This window comes from Pezoporus flaviventris, unplaced genomic scaffold (assembly GCF_033815535.1).
Source record: "Pezoporus flaviventris isolate CSIRO_AGI_PZ_B2104156 unplaced genomic scaffold, CSIRO_AGI_Pfla_v1 ptg000007l, whole genome shotgun sequence".
NCBI lineage: Eukaryota > Metazoa > Chordata > Aves > Psittaciformes > Psittacidae > Pezoporus > Pezoporus flaviventris.
In genome coordinates, this window is record NW_026892555.1 from 23,491,087 (window position 1) to 23,507,441 (window position 16,355).

The window sequence follows — 16,355 nt, forward strand, 5'->3', positions numbered from 1 at the left end:
GTTGCCTACAGCGCTCCTCTGTATCTGTGTTCCTGTGTCGGGAAATTCCCAGCTCCTATTTTGAAAACAGCAGTAAAAAATATGGCCAGAAAACAGGCACTTAACTACAGTCTGGGAAGCAACAGGAATGCTCAGCCCCAGTCCAGACACCTGGGGAAATAGGTGCATGCCCTTGTTACTTGGTTTCTCACTACTCCTTGCTTCCTCTGACGTCTGCTGGGCCTCTTCATGAACATGTGGGGACTGATCTACCACAAGGTACTTTGTGAGATTAATGTGCCAGATTTGGCCCATAGATTCATCTGAATCACTTACTAGGAGGCTCTAAGGGTTGTGATAATTAAGTGGTGCTGCTTTTACAGTGTATTACACCATCTGCTCCAGACTTAGTTGTCTGTGTTTGGTAACTGATCTTGTTTGGAAATAAAAATACCTTCCAAGGCTCTAGGTTGATTTGCTTTCACAATTAAAGTGGTCCTTCAGCTTGTCAACTGCACTTACAACCTGCTTTGTTAGTGAACACTGTTAGGAAATAGGAGTATGCAGGGAATTAATGTCTGGGACCAAGGTGAGGGACATGCCTGGAGTAGATTTTTCAGGATTTATGCATAATAGCAATCCTGGTACCTTCACAAGTCTGCACAGAAATGTAGTTATTACTAAGAAACCTTTTTTGAAGAAGTTCCTTGTCACATTACAGTGTCTTTTTATTCAGTGTGTTTATTTCCTTTAATAGGTATCAGAAGTCTTGATAACTGTTAAAGGAAAAGGGTTTGAAGGTTATATAAGAGTGGAGGGGCTCACAGACATTTTCTGACGAGTAATACAGGGTTTAGAAATCAATTGCATTTCTTTACCGGTAGATAGACATGTTTTCTGGGGCTGGTTATGGGCTCTATTTTCTGAGTCCCAGGCTGCCCTTACCTGTTGGCCAACCCATCAGTATTAAGGGCTTGTAACAAAGTTGATCTTAGAATCATCATAGAATGCCAGGTTGGAAGGGACCTCAAGGATCGTCTGGTCCAACCTTTCTTGGCAAAAGCACAGTCTAGACAAGGTGGCTCAGCACCCTGGCCAGCTGAATCTTAAAATATTGGGGAATCCACCACTTCCGTGGGGAGATTCTTCCAGTGGGTGATTGTTCTCATTGTGAAAAATTGTCCCCATGTCCCACTGGAATCTCCCCAGCAGTAATTTGTGCTCATTATTCTTCATCTTTTCCGTGTGTCTCCTTGTAAAAGGAGTCTCCATCTTCTTCGTAGCCACTCTTTAACTACTGGATCATGGTGATAAGATTTCCCCTGAGCCTTCTTTTTTTTAAGGCAGAACAAACACAGTTCTTTCTCTTGGCCTTTCCTCATATGCAGGCTTCCCAGTCCTTTGATCACTTTTGTGGCCCTCCTCTGCACCCTCTCCAGCTTGTCCCCATCTTTTTTGCATAGTGGGGACCAAAACTGAACACAGTGTTCCAGGTGTGGTCTGGCAAGTGCTCAGTAGAGCTGGATAATGACTTCTTTATCTCTGCTGGTGATGCCCTTGTTAATGTAACCCAACATCCTGTTGGCTTTGTTTGCTACAGCAGCACACTGCTCACACATATTGAGCTTGTTCTCCACCAGGACTCCCACGTCTCTTTCCACAGAGCTGCGCCACAGCTCGGTAGATCCCAGCCTGTGCTGTACTCCTGGATTTATGTTTCCCCAGGTTCAAGACACTTTTCTTTTTTGAACTTCATAAGGTTTTTGTTAGATGACTCTTCTAGCCGATGCAAATATTCCTGTGGGGTAGCTCTCCTTTCCAAAGTGTCTACTTCCCTACGCAGTTTAGTATCATCAGGAAACTTCATCAGGGTATACTTGATCCCATCATCCAGATCATTTACAAAGACATTGAACTGTGCTGCGGCCAGCATCGGTCCTCTGAGGACCCCACTGGTGACAGGTCACCAGTTTGAACAGGAGCTATTCACTAGCACCCTCTGGGTGCTGCTAGTCAGCCAGTTCCCCACGCACCACTCAGACCAATTGTCTGGATCACTGGATCGTAACAGAGCACTCTCTTGAGGAGGCTGTGAGAAACTGTATGGAAAGCCTTGGAGAAATCCAGGTAGACAATGTCCAATGCTCACCCTACGTCAACGTGGCAGGTTACTGTGTCACAGAAGGTGATCAGGTTGGTCAAGCACAATTTGCCCCTGGTGAATCCATGCTGGCTTTTTGCAGTCACATGCTTCCTTTGACCTGTGATAGATGGCCCCCAGCAGGATTTGTTCCACGACCTTCCCAGGGACTGAAGTAAGACTGATGGGCCTGTAATTTCCTGGATCCTCCTTTTAAGATCTTCTTGTGAATGGGGATGACATGAGCCTTCTTCCAGTCTTCTGGGACATCCCCTGATCTCCAGGACTTCTCAAAGATTGTGCAGAGTGCCCTCACAGCAAGGCCAGCAGCTCTCTGAGCACCCTCAGGTGGATGACATCAGGGCCCATCAATTTGCAGAGGCAATGCTCCTGTAGCGGATCACGTACCAACTCTTCCTTCACTGACAGTGGGTCTGTGTTTGCATTAACCTGAGCTTTTGTTCCCAAGGCCTGGGGCCCAACAGTGCGGGTAAGGACAGAGGTGAAAAAAGCATTGAGAACCTCTGCCTTTTCAGCACTGCTGGTGACTAACTCCCCTCTCCTGTTTAACAGCAGGCGAGTATTTTCCTTCTGTTTCTGCTTGTTGTTTACATACCTGAAGAACCCTTCCTTGTAGTTTTTGATGTATCTGGTCCATATCAGTTGAGCTTTTGCTTTTCTAACTGCATCTCTGCGCACCCTGGCAAAGCCCTTGTAGTTCTCAATGGCTCTTTGTCTCTTTTCCCATCTCTGATTTTCTTCTCTGAGCCAACTTAGAAGCTCCTAATTAAGGCAAGGGGGTCTCTTGCTCTTCCTACTTCCCTTACCTTTAAAAGCGATGAATTGGTTTTGTGCTTCCAGGAGAGCATTCTTCAAAAACTCCCAGCACTTGCTAGTTCCTTTGTCCTCCATGGAAGTTCCCCATGGAGTCTTTCCCACCTGAGCTCTGAGCAAGCTGAAGTTTGCTTTTCTAAAATTTAAAACTTAAAACCTATTCATCAGGTTCAATAATATTAGTATCATATTCAAAAACATTCTGTTCAAAGCTACAAGGGGAATTTTGGTAGAATGTAGTAGCTTCCTAATGGACCACATCACTGCAACTTGCAGATTGAGATCCCAGCATGAGTGTAAGGTAACTACTTATGCCTCTTTGTTATCTTGGCTTTAATTACTCATTTGAAGCTTACGTAAATGCCAGGATTGGGAAGCTGTTACAAGGAGCCTGTGCTTTTCACCATCACAGTAACTTGTCTCAGAGGATTTGAAGGCCTAAAAGAATAATAAATTTTCTTTTAACGAGGTGGTAAAATGCTAAACTGCTGTAACAGATCCCATATTTCCTTTGCAAATTAGGGAAGAATCAATAATCCAAACTCATGAAGGAGACAGTAAATGTCTTGTGTCATGCTAGAAAAAAATCTGTAGACACTGGATGATTAAGGAATATAATGAGTGATCTCCAAAGAAATAGTTCTATGGTATATTTTCTTTTATGCCTGCAGGACCACAAAGTAGAAGAATTCATTGCTTCTCCACTTTATTCAGTTATGATAATCAGTTATGAGATGCTGCTGCGATCTTTGGATCAAATTCAGGCTATAGAATTTAACCTCCTAATCTGTGATGAAGGACATCGTCTGAAAAATAGCTCTATTAAAACAACTACAGTCCTCACAAGTCTGTCTTGTGAAAGGAGAATTATCCTCACTGGTTTGTATCTCTGCTTACTTTTAATATTTCACAATGTTGATACTGCTAGGTTGGTGTAAAGGAAAACAATACTGTAAGTATGACAGAGGCATGGTATAATTTTTGGCAATGGATATTAAATGTAGAAGTCTCGAGTCTTGTAAACACAAGTTATTTCCAATTTTTTTTAAATAAATGAAAAATTTGCCTATCTTCAGGAACAGGAAAGGAGCCTGAAAACTTCTGCAAGGGAATTGGGACTCTGTTTGCATACACTCATTGCTTTCCTTTATAGTTACATAATAAAATTGATTTAGAACGTGACTTTTTAATCCCTTTGTCAAAACAATTAGACGTGCAGTCTCTTTAGTTAGGAGGACAATAGCTTATTAATCATGATAAAGTTTGAGATTAATTCAGAACTCTGAGAAGGTCACATTGAAACAAGACGTCTGTTTTCAAGATGCATTCTGAGCATTAAACCCTGCATTCAACAATTGTACCTACATCAGTTTCAAGAAAATGTCACCAAATGCTAAATTTTTTCTTTTCTTCTCTTTCCAGGTACTCCAATCCAAAATGATTTGCAAGAATTTTATGCATTAATAGAGTTTGTGAATCCAGGAATCCTTGGTTCTTTATCCACATATAGGAAGATATATGAGGAACCAATTGTCAGATCTAGAGAGCCTTCAGCAACAAACGTAATTATTTAAAAAAATGCAGTTGTAGAAGAAAACTCATAGACAGCACTGTGAAACTTGCTTTATATGGAATAAAATGAAACTCAAGACTACTAATAGTAGCAAAACCTTTTTACCTTCCTATTTGAAACAAATTCACTTGTTCTTCAAAGGGAGCAGGAGGAATACATGCATGTTGAGATCACTTAATTTAACATCACCTGTTAATTAGCAAGAAAAAATTGTCATTCCAACACTTGACATTCCCAAAAATGCCATGTGCATTACCATGTGATGATGCTTTATTCCTTCTTAGTTTCTCCACAGTACTGAAAAATCAGCATGATTTTATTGCATGAGAAATTGTAGAACATAATTCAAGACTTGAATGTCTTCTGAGACATTATCTTCCTTTAAGACTTTAGAAACCAGACCTAGAACTAAGCTGATGCAGTAGTGCTCATTGGAGAAGAATTTCTCATTACAGACCCATGTAAGAAAGTGGTGTCTTACTTTTAAAACATTATTTAAATACCTAATGAAAATTATAGCAAAAATTAGTGTGATAAAAAGCAAGATTGTCATTAATTTTGTGCTTTTTTCTTTTAGGAGGAAAAAAAATTAGGAGAAAAAAGAGCAGCTGAACTCACACGCCTTACTGGACTCTTTATTCTAAGGAGAACACAGGAGATAATAAACAAATTTCTGCCCCCCAAAAAGGAAAACATAATCTTCTGCCGACCAGCAGCGCTGCAACTTGAATTGTATCGGAAGCTGCTTAGTTCTCGAGTTATTAGGTCCTGTCTGCAAGGCAGGCTGGAAAACAGTCCTCATCTAATATGTATAGGAGCTTTGAAAAAACTTTGCAATCATCCGTGTCTTCTGTTTAAAGCTATAAAGGTATCTATTTGCTTGGGGATGGGTGCCTGCAATTAGTCATTTCAGCAGGCAAAGGTCACTAAAACTAGGTTATGGTCAATGTGCATGTTACTTCAGGTCATTTCCATACTCTCTTCTCAGATATAACTTGCTTTAGAAGATCTGCTTTCAAAAACATAAATGTTAAGAAATCTGAATGTACTTTGGGAAGCTATCTCACCAGTTTCCTATTGCTTTATGAATATTTCCTTGTTCTTGTAGAATCGTAGAATCAATGAGGTTGAAAAGACCTTTAAGATTATAGACTCATAGAATAGTTAGGGTTGGAAAGGACCTTAGGATCATCTAGTTCCAGCCCCCCTGCCATGGGCAGGGACACCTCACACTAAACCATGTTACCCAAGGCTCTGTTCAGCCTAGCCTTGAACACCGCTGGGAATGGAGCATTCACGACTTCCCTGGGCAGCCCATTCCAGCACCTCACCACCCTTACAGTAAAGAACTTCTTCCTTATATCCAGTCTAAACTTCCCCTGTTTAAGTTTTAAGTCCTTTACCACAGGACTGGCAAGTCCATCAGTAAACCATGTCACTACAATAGAAAGAATAAGCAGAGTACTGGTTTCACCATACACCACCCCTCCAAGTTTTAGATAGGGCTTTGCTGTGGGTATACATCTGCGTGGTTGTTTAAGTAGAGAGGTAGAAGTAAAACATATTTTTCAGTTTTAAGTATTTCAACTTTCTACTCAGCTGCAAACATCATCTTAGATTAGAGGATGTAAACACAATAAACACTACCAGTGTTTTAAAGATGTGCTTTCAATCCAGTATTGGGAAGTTGTGCTCACATGATGCACTGCTTTGTGGCATCTTTTGGTGCCTCCTTTTGTCTTTGTAATATGAATATAGCAAGTTTTAAAAATCCCAAAACATGTTAGAGGGGATATGGAATTGAATCCCTTTTTTTTCTATAGGAAAAGGGCTGTGATCCCATGGCTGATGAACACGATGAGTCCAGCCTCTACAAAGGTGTGATAGATGTCTTTCCACAAGATTATACTTCAGACACTCCCTCTGAAACAGATTCAGGAAAATTACAGGTGCTGGTGAAGCTGTTGGAAGCAATCCGTGAGCTCAACTCTTCGGAAAGGCAAGTGTGAAGGAAAGGTAAAGGGAGGTAGTGGAAGTGACCTTCTGGATATTGTTCTGCTTTTGAAATGCATGAACACATAATATTCAAAACTAAGGCATGAAACTGTTTGCAGAGGTGCCAAGCATATTTATGCATTGTACTCCTGGCTGTTCCTTGTTAAATTATTAAACTAGGATTTGCAGCTGACATTATTTTCAAAGATACTCATTATATTTTTTCCAGATAAAGATACTTGTATTTTTCATACTGGGTTCCAGCAAGTAAAATAGTTTGCTACAGCCCCTGTACTATGACATATTATCAGGAGGGTTGGAACTAGATGATCTTAAGGTCCTTTCCAACCCTAACTATTCTATGATTCTGTGATCATTACTTGCAGAGACTTTCCAATGCTTTGTATCTCCTTGAGGAGATGTATTAATGTCTTAAATATTTTAATTTGCACTAAAATATTTTTAATTGCTAGATTATAACTTATTTCCTCTTTAGTCACATTTAACTGCTCAGTGCTTGCTGCCTTTTCTGTTCAGGGTAGCCAGTCTCAACAAACATACTTGCACAGCAACTGCTTATATCTTCTCTAGTAAATGCCACTGGCGTGTATGAAAACCTCTGTTATCATGGGGTACTAGGATGCACATGGTTAGTTACTGGGCAATTGCTTATTCATGAAAAATCTCACATAGCCAAGTAGCCCCAGGATAACTTTTTTTATGGACTCATGCCTTAAAAGCCCAGCTTTTCCAAAAGTATTTAGCTTTTAACTTTTATTTAAATTGATGCTTAAATAGGGCATGCTGTAATTCAGAAGTGGGAAGTAAGAGCAGATGTCTTAGCCCTGATGTAATGGAATTTGAAGGTGCTCTCTTTTTACAAATTTTTACAAATTAGAAAGCTAAGCTTGTTGGAGTCTACATGCCTAGCATCCATTGAAAGCAATGATGGCTAAGTATCTTAAGGTAGTGGCCTTATTCCTTGCAGGTCAAAATTAGCAAGGGTATCAGGAAAAAACATTTCCCCCTGTATCAGTGCTATAGGAGCTGCTGAGTTACATCTGGTGTTGAGGCATTATTTTATACCTTTATAAATTTTGTTGCTTTAATTCAGTGCTCTCATTAGCACTAAATAGATCTTGCAATATACAGACACAATTCCAATGCTCCTCTGAAGTTTATATTCTATTTTTGAGTGAAAACAAAGGTGTGAATTTGGTGTTGCTTGACAAAAAAAAAAAATCAGTCCTGCAAAATCTTTGTAAAAAAGTCTTGAATGTAGTTCAATTGTAAAGTGCAATAATAAAAATACTTTAGAACAATTTTAAAATGTTAATTTATCAGGTTTTCTGTGAAATTATTTGTCTATTTCTTCAGTACTTCTTTTTAATCAAAATTATTTTTAAAAATGGAGTGCCTTTGATGGAATTTGTTACACTAGTTTAGTTTGTAAAAGACCTTGAAACAAGATCCATCAGAAAATATTCCAGTTGTCCTTATTATTTTAGTTATGGCTTAAATTAAAAAAATTTGTCCAGTCAGAAGAATAAGCCTCAATATCTGAGAGGATGGAAATTCTACATGTGCAGATCTCAGAAACTTATTTAGTTAAAATTTCAGAGAAAAAGCCACTAACATATTATGGGCCATTAGTATAAGGGATCAGACTGTTTTTGCTTAAAAATATAACAGCAAAAATCCAGACTCTATTGTTTGTGATTCTTTCACTATCCTTCATCCCAATTCTTTTCAGTCACAGAATGCAGGAGAGTCACTGCTTTCGTATTTGGCTTCCATGATTTTATTTGTTAGAATTTTTCAGGGTTGTCTATAGAAGTTCACAGTAGCTTTTTCAGTAAATAGTCATATGTATATATTATTTATTAGCTGCTACAACACCCTCTGCAAATGCTGCCTTAACAATAGCTATTTTGTATACATAGAGTAGTGCAGTCTGTGCAGTAAGCCAAAATCTGTGGCAGAGGAAAACTACTATTATTTAACATTTGAATGCTTGACAGTAGGTGTAATGCATCCAAATCTAGTACGTGCTTCAGATTAATAGGAAGTACTTCTGAGGAAAAATGGGGAAACTCAGGTTGATGTGTAATGTTTTCTTGACTTGTAATTTTACTTCCTTAGATGTCTTCAATAATTTATTATTGGACTTTAGCTTTACAGAGGTCTAAGATGATAAAATAAATTTGTTTTATTGTTTAACAGGGTCGTACTGGTATCCAATTACACTCAGACATTAAACATATTACAAGAGACATGCAAACATTATGGATACTCTTATACTAGACTTGATGGACACACTCCTGTCTCCCAGAGACAACAAATTGTTGATGCTTTCAATAGTAAATTCAGTCCAGCTTTTATCTTTTTGCTGAGTTCAAAGGCTGGCGGAGTAGGACTGAATCTGGTCGGAGCATCTCATTTGATCCTTTATGATATCGACTGGAATCCAGCTACAGATATTCAGGTCTGATAATAACTGTTCATGTGGGTTGGAATAGCCATTGAATGATTTCTTGATTGATTTTGAAATACTTGGCTTTACATGTCTTATTATCTACCCAATCATCATACTGCATCTGGACAAGTACAATAATGAAGGAAAAACCTTTCTGAGAAGAAAAGAAGAAATATTTCTCTGTCCCATTATATATATATTGGGATCATTAGAAGCCCTCTTGCAGTAAAAAATGAAAAGATTAAATGCTGGTTTCTTTGGAGGAGTGGGTCATGACCTCTTTCAAACTGGAAAGCTGCTGTGTATCTGAAAAGAAAAACATGATTAGACTGCATAGCAAATGTTGCTGTCGATTTGCAGTATCTAAGAAGAAGGGAGAGTTTCTGATCAGAATTAAAAGAATGAGTATTTAGTTGATATAAGAGTGTTCAGTTAAAATAGTCCTTAACAATAACAAAAAAAAACCCTTTTTATAAAGCAGTGAGAAACTTCTTGTGCTCAATACCTGAAATAAGCTCTGATTTTTGGCTCTGCTCCTGTTCCAAGTGTGGGCTAGTACCCTCATGTGGTCGCTTGTCTTGTTGCGTTGAAACAGTCTGCTAAATCAGTTAAAATTGCTATGGGTTGCCAAAGACCACAGACCGTGTTGTGGGTCCTCGTACCCTTACATTTAGGTGTAACCCTTACATTTTTGAAAAAACTCATAGCAGTACTCAGTTACATTTTGTTTGTTTAAGAATTAAAGGGGGTGTGAAACTCTAATTGTACCATTTTAATAGAAATGGGTAAGTAATTTTTAAAGATGTATCATGGCAAAACCCTATTTTGGAGATGGGGGAGAATTATGAGTATTCCTGAAATATTAAACAGTTGCTAATGCTTGGAAAACAGATATGAGGGGGGGACGGACACTTACAGCAGGAAAGAGTTGAAGCCCCTACTTTCCTACTATAGTACACAGAAAGAAAAGGGGGTATAAATGGCAGTAAGGAAATTATATTTCTGTTAATGGTCTTCTTTTTGTTTCTTCAGGCAATGGCTAGAGTGTGGAGAGATGGTCAGAAACATACTGTACATATCTACAGACTGCTAACCACAGGTCAGAGATGGTGCTCAAACATACCCTAGATTGAGACAGCTGTTGAAATTTTGTCCCTTAAAGGAAAGGGAGGGAGTGGTTTTGTAAATCATTAGTTCTTTAAAAATATATTTGTTCTGAATTCAGTTAAAATAGAGGCATTACGTTGATTCATTTGGCTTTGCTTGAGGAACTTAAACCAGTCATATTCCTATGAATATTTAGAAATGGAATTTTACTTTTCTTCACGACAAGTAGTGGCCAAAAATCACCCCAGTGTATCTATTTTATTATTTTTTTTAAATACAGGCTCAATAGAAGAAAAGATTTATCAAAGACAGATCAGCAAACAAGACCTTTCTGGAGCAGTTGTAGACCTTTCCAAGACATCTGAACACATCCATTTTTCCATTGAGGAGCTTAGAAATCTCTTTACTCTTCATGAAGATTCCAGCTGTGTTACCCATGACTTGCTTGAGTGTGACTGTATGGGAAAGAAAGACCATCAAAGTGAGTTTCTTTTTCATCATCTCTGGCCATTGCTGAGGAAATACATCTATTGTCTATTCTGGGTATATAGTCTGCCACTGGAGAATATTCCCATGCTTAGTGAAATGGGATTGAAGTAATGAGGTTCATTATAAGATCTTCCAGATATTGGCCGATTTTTCTAATCCATAGGAGCCCTTCACGAGGTGAAGAGGAGAAAGGGCTTATTCCTTGCACTAAAAACCAATTCATGTATCATGCCTCTTAATTTCTTGAATTAGCTATGGACAGCTCAAATAGTGATTCATTACAACCAAATAACTCTATATGGTGTTTTGTTTCTAAATGTTCAAGGACATTAATGAGTTGGAAAAGGGCTAGTTCAAAAGTTGGAAAGGGCTAGTTCAAAAGCTGTTTATCTCAGGACAGCTATACCAGATAAATATGTATTCCAGATCTCTGAATATAAGCCTTTGTTTCACAGTTAGTAACTAAAGCTGATGCAGGATTATCGAAGTAGTTGTTTGAGAAGTACTAGAAGATCCTCTGACAGTTGTAAAGCCAAGTTGCATATATTCATACCTATTCTTTCTATAGGAATCTGTCTCTTGTTCTTTTGGCATATCAAAATTGTTTTAACACCTTGCTGCATACAGGTATATAGGTGCAAGTTAGGAGCAGGATTAAAAAAAAATGTCATAAGTTATGTTTCTATCTTACCCATTTTAATTTTTATAGCCCATCTAATTCATAAAAGAAAGAATATCTGTTGCCTTGGTATGTTTCTTTCTTTTAGGCATGAAATATTCATGTACACTATTTACAGGTGTGATAGCGAGGTACCAATATTGATATCTTATAAATGCACACAGATACCATAATAAAAAGGAGCAAACAAATGAGCACAAGACTGTTCTCAACAGACATGGGCAAGAAATTAAGTAATTCACAGAGTCATTAGGTTTGGAAGTGACCTTTGCCAAGGCAGGGTTACCTAGAGCAGGTTACACAGGAACACATCCAGGTGGGTTTTGAATGTCTCCAGAGATGGAGACTCCACAACCTCCCTGGGCAGCCTGTTCCAGTCCTCTGCCACCCTCAACGTAGAGAAGCTCTTCCTCATGTTGACATGAAACCTCTTGTGTTTTAGTTTGCTCCTCATACTGACACCGGCCACCACTGAAAGGAGTCTGGCACCATCTTCTTGGTGCCTGCCTTTGAGATACTTATACGTATTAATGAGATCCCCTCTCAGTCTTCTCTTCTCTAGACTAAACAGGCCCAGCTCCTACAATCTCTCCTCATAAGAGAGATGCTCCAGACCCCTAATCATCTTGTCACTCTTCACTGGACCCTCTCCAGTAGCTCATTGTCTGTCTTGTACTAAGGAGCCAGGTCACCTCCCTTGACCTGCTGGCCACACTCTTCCCAGTGCACCCCGGAATACCACTGGCACTCCTGGCCACAAGGGCATGCTGCTGGCTTATGGTCAATTTACCATCTACCAATACTCCCAGGACCTTCTCAGCTGAATTGTTCTCTAGTAGGTCAGCCACCAGCCTGTACTGGTACTTTGGATTCTTCCTCCCCAGGTGCAGTACTCTACACTTGCCCTTGTTGAACCTCATTAGGTTTCTCTTCACCTAATTCTCCTTCTCCTATCAAGGTCCTGCTGAATGGTAGCACAGTCTTCAGATGTATCAGCCACAAATCCAATGAGACTCTTTTGCTTGATGGTTTGCATATCTCCAGCTGTGTTCCTTTCTCATCTCATTTTACCCAGAATGGGGCAGACTCGGCTGATGAAAGCACAGTGCTTCTGTAGCCACAAGAATTTAACTTTCTCCTTTATTTTTGCTCCACATACTGATGTCACTGTTTTTGTATATTTCTTTAACGATCGAAAAAATAGACCTTCTGTTTTCACATGAGTCAGTGATGTTCTAAAATAGACCAGCCTCCACTTAGGTACTATTACAGGATCTGTGTGGAAAAGGCACCTTTAATGTTAAATGTTAGCCAGATTTTCTCATTTGTGTGCAGTAAGGCAGGTAGTGCTCCTAGAAAAGCTCCTGCAGAAATCCAGAGAAAGCTTAATATTGTTCCTGTGATGGACACTGGTGCATATGATTTTATTTAGCATTTTGTAATTGTCTTAACACTCTTGACTGCTTATCTTGTGCTTTGAACACATATTGGTTCAACCACAGTATTGGTGTCTTGGATCCTGTAATGACAACTTCCTCAATTATATCTTGGACCAGGTGAACTGAACATTTTGCAGTAAATTAAGGAAAAACCTGAAGGTCATTCTTAGACTTAAGTGGTAGAAATGATAAAGTGAGGGGACGGTTTGATTTCCTAAAGAGTGGAGGACAAACTGGTTCATCCGTTCCCTAGCCAAATTGTTGTAAGTTATAGTCTTCAGTTTAATCACCCAGAATCATAGAATAGTTAGGGTTGGAAAGGACCTTAAGATCATGAAGTTCCAACCCCCCTGCCATGGGCAGGGACAGCTCACAGTAAACCTTGTCACCCAAGGCTCTGTCCATCCTGGCCTTGAACATCGCCAGGGATGGGCATTCACAACTTCCTTGGGCAACCCATTCCAGTGCCTCACCACCCTCACAGTAAAAACTTCCTCCTTATATCCTATCTAAACTTACCCTGTTTAAGTTTTAACCCATTACTCCTTGTCCTGTCACTACAGTCCCTAATGAATAGTCCATCCCCAGCACCCTTATAGGCCCCCTTCAGATACTGGAAGGCTGCTATGAGGTCTCCATGCAGCCTTCTCTTCTCCAGGCTGAACAGCCCCAACTTTCTCAGCCTGTCTTCATACGGGAGGTGCTCCAGTCCCCTGATAATCCTCATGGCCCTCCTCTGGACTTGTTCCAACAGTTCCATGTCCTTTTTATGTTGAGGACACCAGAACTGTACACAATACTCCAAGTGAGTACACAATACTCCACTGAGAAAGTTGGGGCTGTTCAGCCTGAAGAAGGCTGCGTGGAGATCTCATAGCAGCCTTCCAGTATCTGAAGGGGGCATATAAGGGTGCTGGGGATGGAATCTTCATTAGGGACTGTAGTGATAGGACAAGGGGTAATGGGTTAAAACTTAAACAGGGGAAGTTTAGGTTGGATATAAGGAGGAAGTTCTTTACTGTGAGGGTGGTGAGGCACTGGAATGGGCTGCCCAAGGAAGTTGTAAATGTTCCATCCCTGGTGGTGTTCAAGGGCAGGCTGGACAGAGCCTTGGGCGACATGGTTTAGTGTGAGGTGTCCCTGCCCATGGCAGGGGGGTTGGAACTAGATGATCTTAAGGTCCTTTCCAACCCTAACTATTCTATGATTCTGTGATTCACACTAGGACCATCCTTAGGAACCATAGGAGTCTTGAAAGGAAGAAATTAACTGTGCATGGATCATGTAGATGGTTGCTTGCTAATCTACTGGCTTTCAGATCAGCTGTAAGCTGTAAGCCTATCGTTTTACCTGATCATGGTGTAATTTATGGAGCACTGAATCTGTAAGGACTTGAGAAATGTATCTATTCTAAGTTTTCTTCTGGCCAGTAAAAAAGAATATGTTTCAAGTCTAGTGCAAATGTGCAAAAAGGAAAGTCTTGCATGTATGAGTCTTTATGGGCTCTCCAAATATTAAAAACCTCAAGAATACTCCGAGTCCTCATGCTGCTTAAATCATTGGTCTTTCCTAAGGAGTATGTGACACTGCTATGAAAATACTTGATGACAAGTTTTAAACCAATAACAGCAGTGATGCAATTTTTTCCATCCAAAATGATTTCTTCATTTATCACATGCATCGGATGCATCATGAAGCCAGCAGCATGTGGCATACTCTGCAATGACCAGGTACTGTTTAGGGCTTTAGGATCCTTTGTTGAAAGTGAATTCCTCTCTTTGTGCTTCACGGCAAGTCTTTTCCTTACTGTGATCTACAGTATATGATATTGTGTGTATTGAACAGCGTGGCATAATCTGGATGTACACAGTACACAGCTCTATTGTGCTGAGTCAATGAAATAGCGATTCGTACTGTTCTTAGCTGGTTGGAATGACTCCTCTGGGAGGAAATAGAAGCTAGCATGAATTTTGCTGCAACATACTTCTAGGTTCATATTTACTTGAAGAATGGGAGCAGCTCAACTGTCGCAGAATTAGAAAGACGAAATAAAGGAAATTGCCAGATAAGATATTTCCTTTCCCATTCATGTGTAAAAGGATTTGTCTTTATGCTAGCATATGGTGATTTTGATAAACTCAATCAATGAGCAAGAAACAGCCTTTCCCCTCTTACTGTGGATACATATGTTTGGGTTTAGTGGACATAGAAGGATTATATACACTGTTTTATTTTCTCTCAGCTGTTATCACCAACTGCCTTATTGGGCTTATTGATTCAGACTGTAATTTTCTTAGTTTCTTCTGATTAGTCTACTGCATCTTCTTACTGCATCTTTTTTTTTCATTCTTTATGTTCGTTTTTTTTTTCAGATCCTTCCTCAGAAAATCCTTCCGTATCCAGAAGTTGTCAGCTTGGACAAAACCATGGGAAGCCTAATTCAAAGAAACCACTCTCCATGTCACAACTGATGCAATGGAAACATTTCTCTGGGCAACATCAGACTCTTGCTGATCCTTTCCTTGAAAGGATAAAAGAGAATGTTTCTTTCATTTTCCAGAACGTAACCAGTCCAACTTCCCCCACCTAATAAAACTGAAGTGTCTTTCCTGACCACTGGCATCCTCCTCCTCATAGGTAAACAACTGACGTGCAATTGCATGATTGTGTTGTTCTTTTTGCCAAGTTCTGTTTTGTGTATTTCTGAGAAGGATTCTGGGTAAGTGTGATTCCTGCTGTTTATACAAAGTTACAATTATTACTAATTTAATAATACGTACTATAATTATAGCACAGATTTTTTTTAAAGTTAGCTTTGCTTTCCAGTCTTCGGTTCCTTTGATATAATAATTAGTAAGATTGGGTTTATGCACATTCCTGTGTATGTCTACTTTGTTTTATAGTTTTTGTTTGATCATAATGATTTATTGCTTATAAAGCTGGCGGCTTTCCAGCCAAATTTTATAAGATTTTATAGATGTATATGCTGTTAAAAAGACTCTGGTTGGATTTTTGTTTTGACAGTGGTTATGTATATGTATAACGGAGGCTTTGTAACAAGGTAGGTGTTTGTTCCCTTGAATTTACAATTTAATGAAACTCAAACAGCCACTGAGGTCCAAAATTCCGAGACCACAGCTTGATATTCTGAATCAATATTCTCAAATTCTTCTATTGCTTTTACTTGGGAAAATAAATAAACTTTATGTCTCAGACGTACAGACTACAGGCTTATCTACATTTAGCTAACTCCTTTTAAGGACACAGTTTGCCAGACTCTGATGTTCTGAGTATATTTCATAGTATATATATATATATTTTGTAACTATATTTTCCTTCTTCTTTGAAGGCACAAAAATTTGAAAACAGTTTGCAGCTTTTAAGTAAGATTTAAGCAAGCCTTTGAAAGGCCCAGAAGAACAGAATCATAGAATCACAGAATGGTTTGGGTTGGAAAGGACCTTAAAGATCATCCAGTTCCAACCCCTGCCACAGTTTGGTTCTGTTGTTGGTTTGTTTGTGGGACCCTGGTCATCTCCACTGAACACGCATGAGCCCACTCTGGTTTAGAGCAAACCAACTGGCAGTGCTGTTGAGGAAACCTGGACATATAAGAGAAAGGAGTTTGCTTCAGGATCTACACC

General features: G+C 39.4%; 1 protein-coding gene across 2 annotated transcripts in view; it reads left to right on the top strand.

The window, feature by feature from the left end:
• Positions 1 to 15,324, top strand: part of RAD54B (RAD54 homolog B) — a 64,073-nt gene extending 48,749 nt beyond the window's left edge. For both annotated transcript variants that reach the window (XM_061448098.1, XM_061448100.1), the window contains 8 exons: positions 3,625 to 3,832; positions 4,376 to 4,515; positions 5,104 to 5,394; positions 6,350 to 6,525; positions 8,745 to 9,006; positions 10,030 to 10,096; positions 10,385 to 10,585; positions 15,084 to 15,324. In XM_061448098.1, the coding sequence (XP_061304082.1) occupies positions 3,625 to 3,832; positions 4,376 to 4,515; positions 5,104 to 5,394; positions 6,350 to 6,525; positions 8,745 to 9,006; positions 10,030 to 10,096; positions 10,385 to 10,585; positions 15,084 to 15,301 (1,563 nt within the window). In that variant the 3' untranslated portion in view covers positions 15,302 to 15,324. The remainder of the gene's footprint in view (positions 1 to 3,624; positions 3,833 to 4,375; positions 4,516 to 5,103; positions 5,395 to 6,349; positions 6,526 to 8,744; positions 9,007 to 10,029; positions 10,097 to 10,384; positions 10,586 to 15,083) is intronic.
• The last annotated feature ends 1,031 nt before the right edge of the window (positions 15,325 to 16,355 follow it).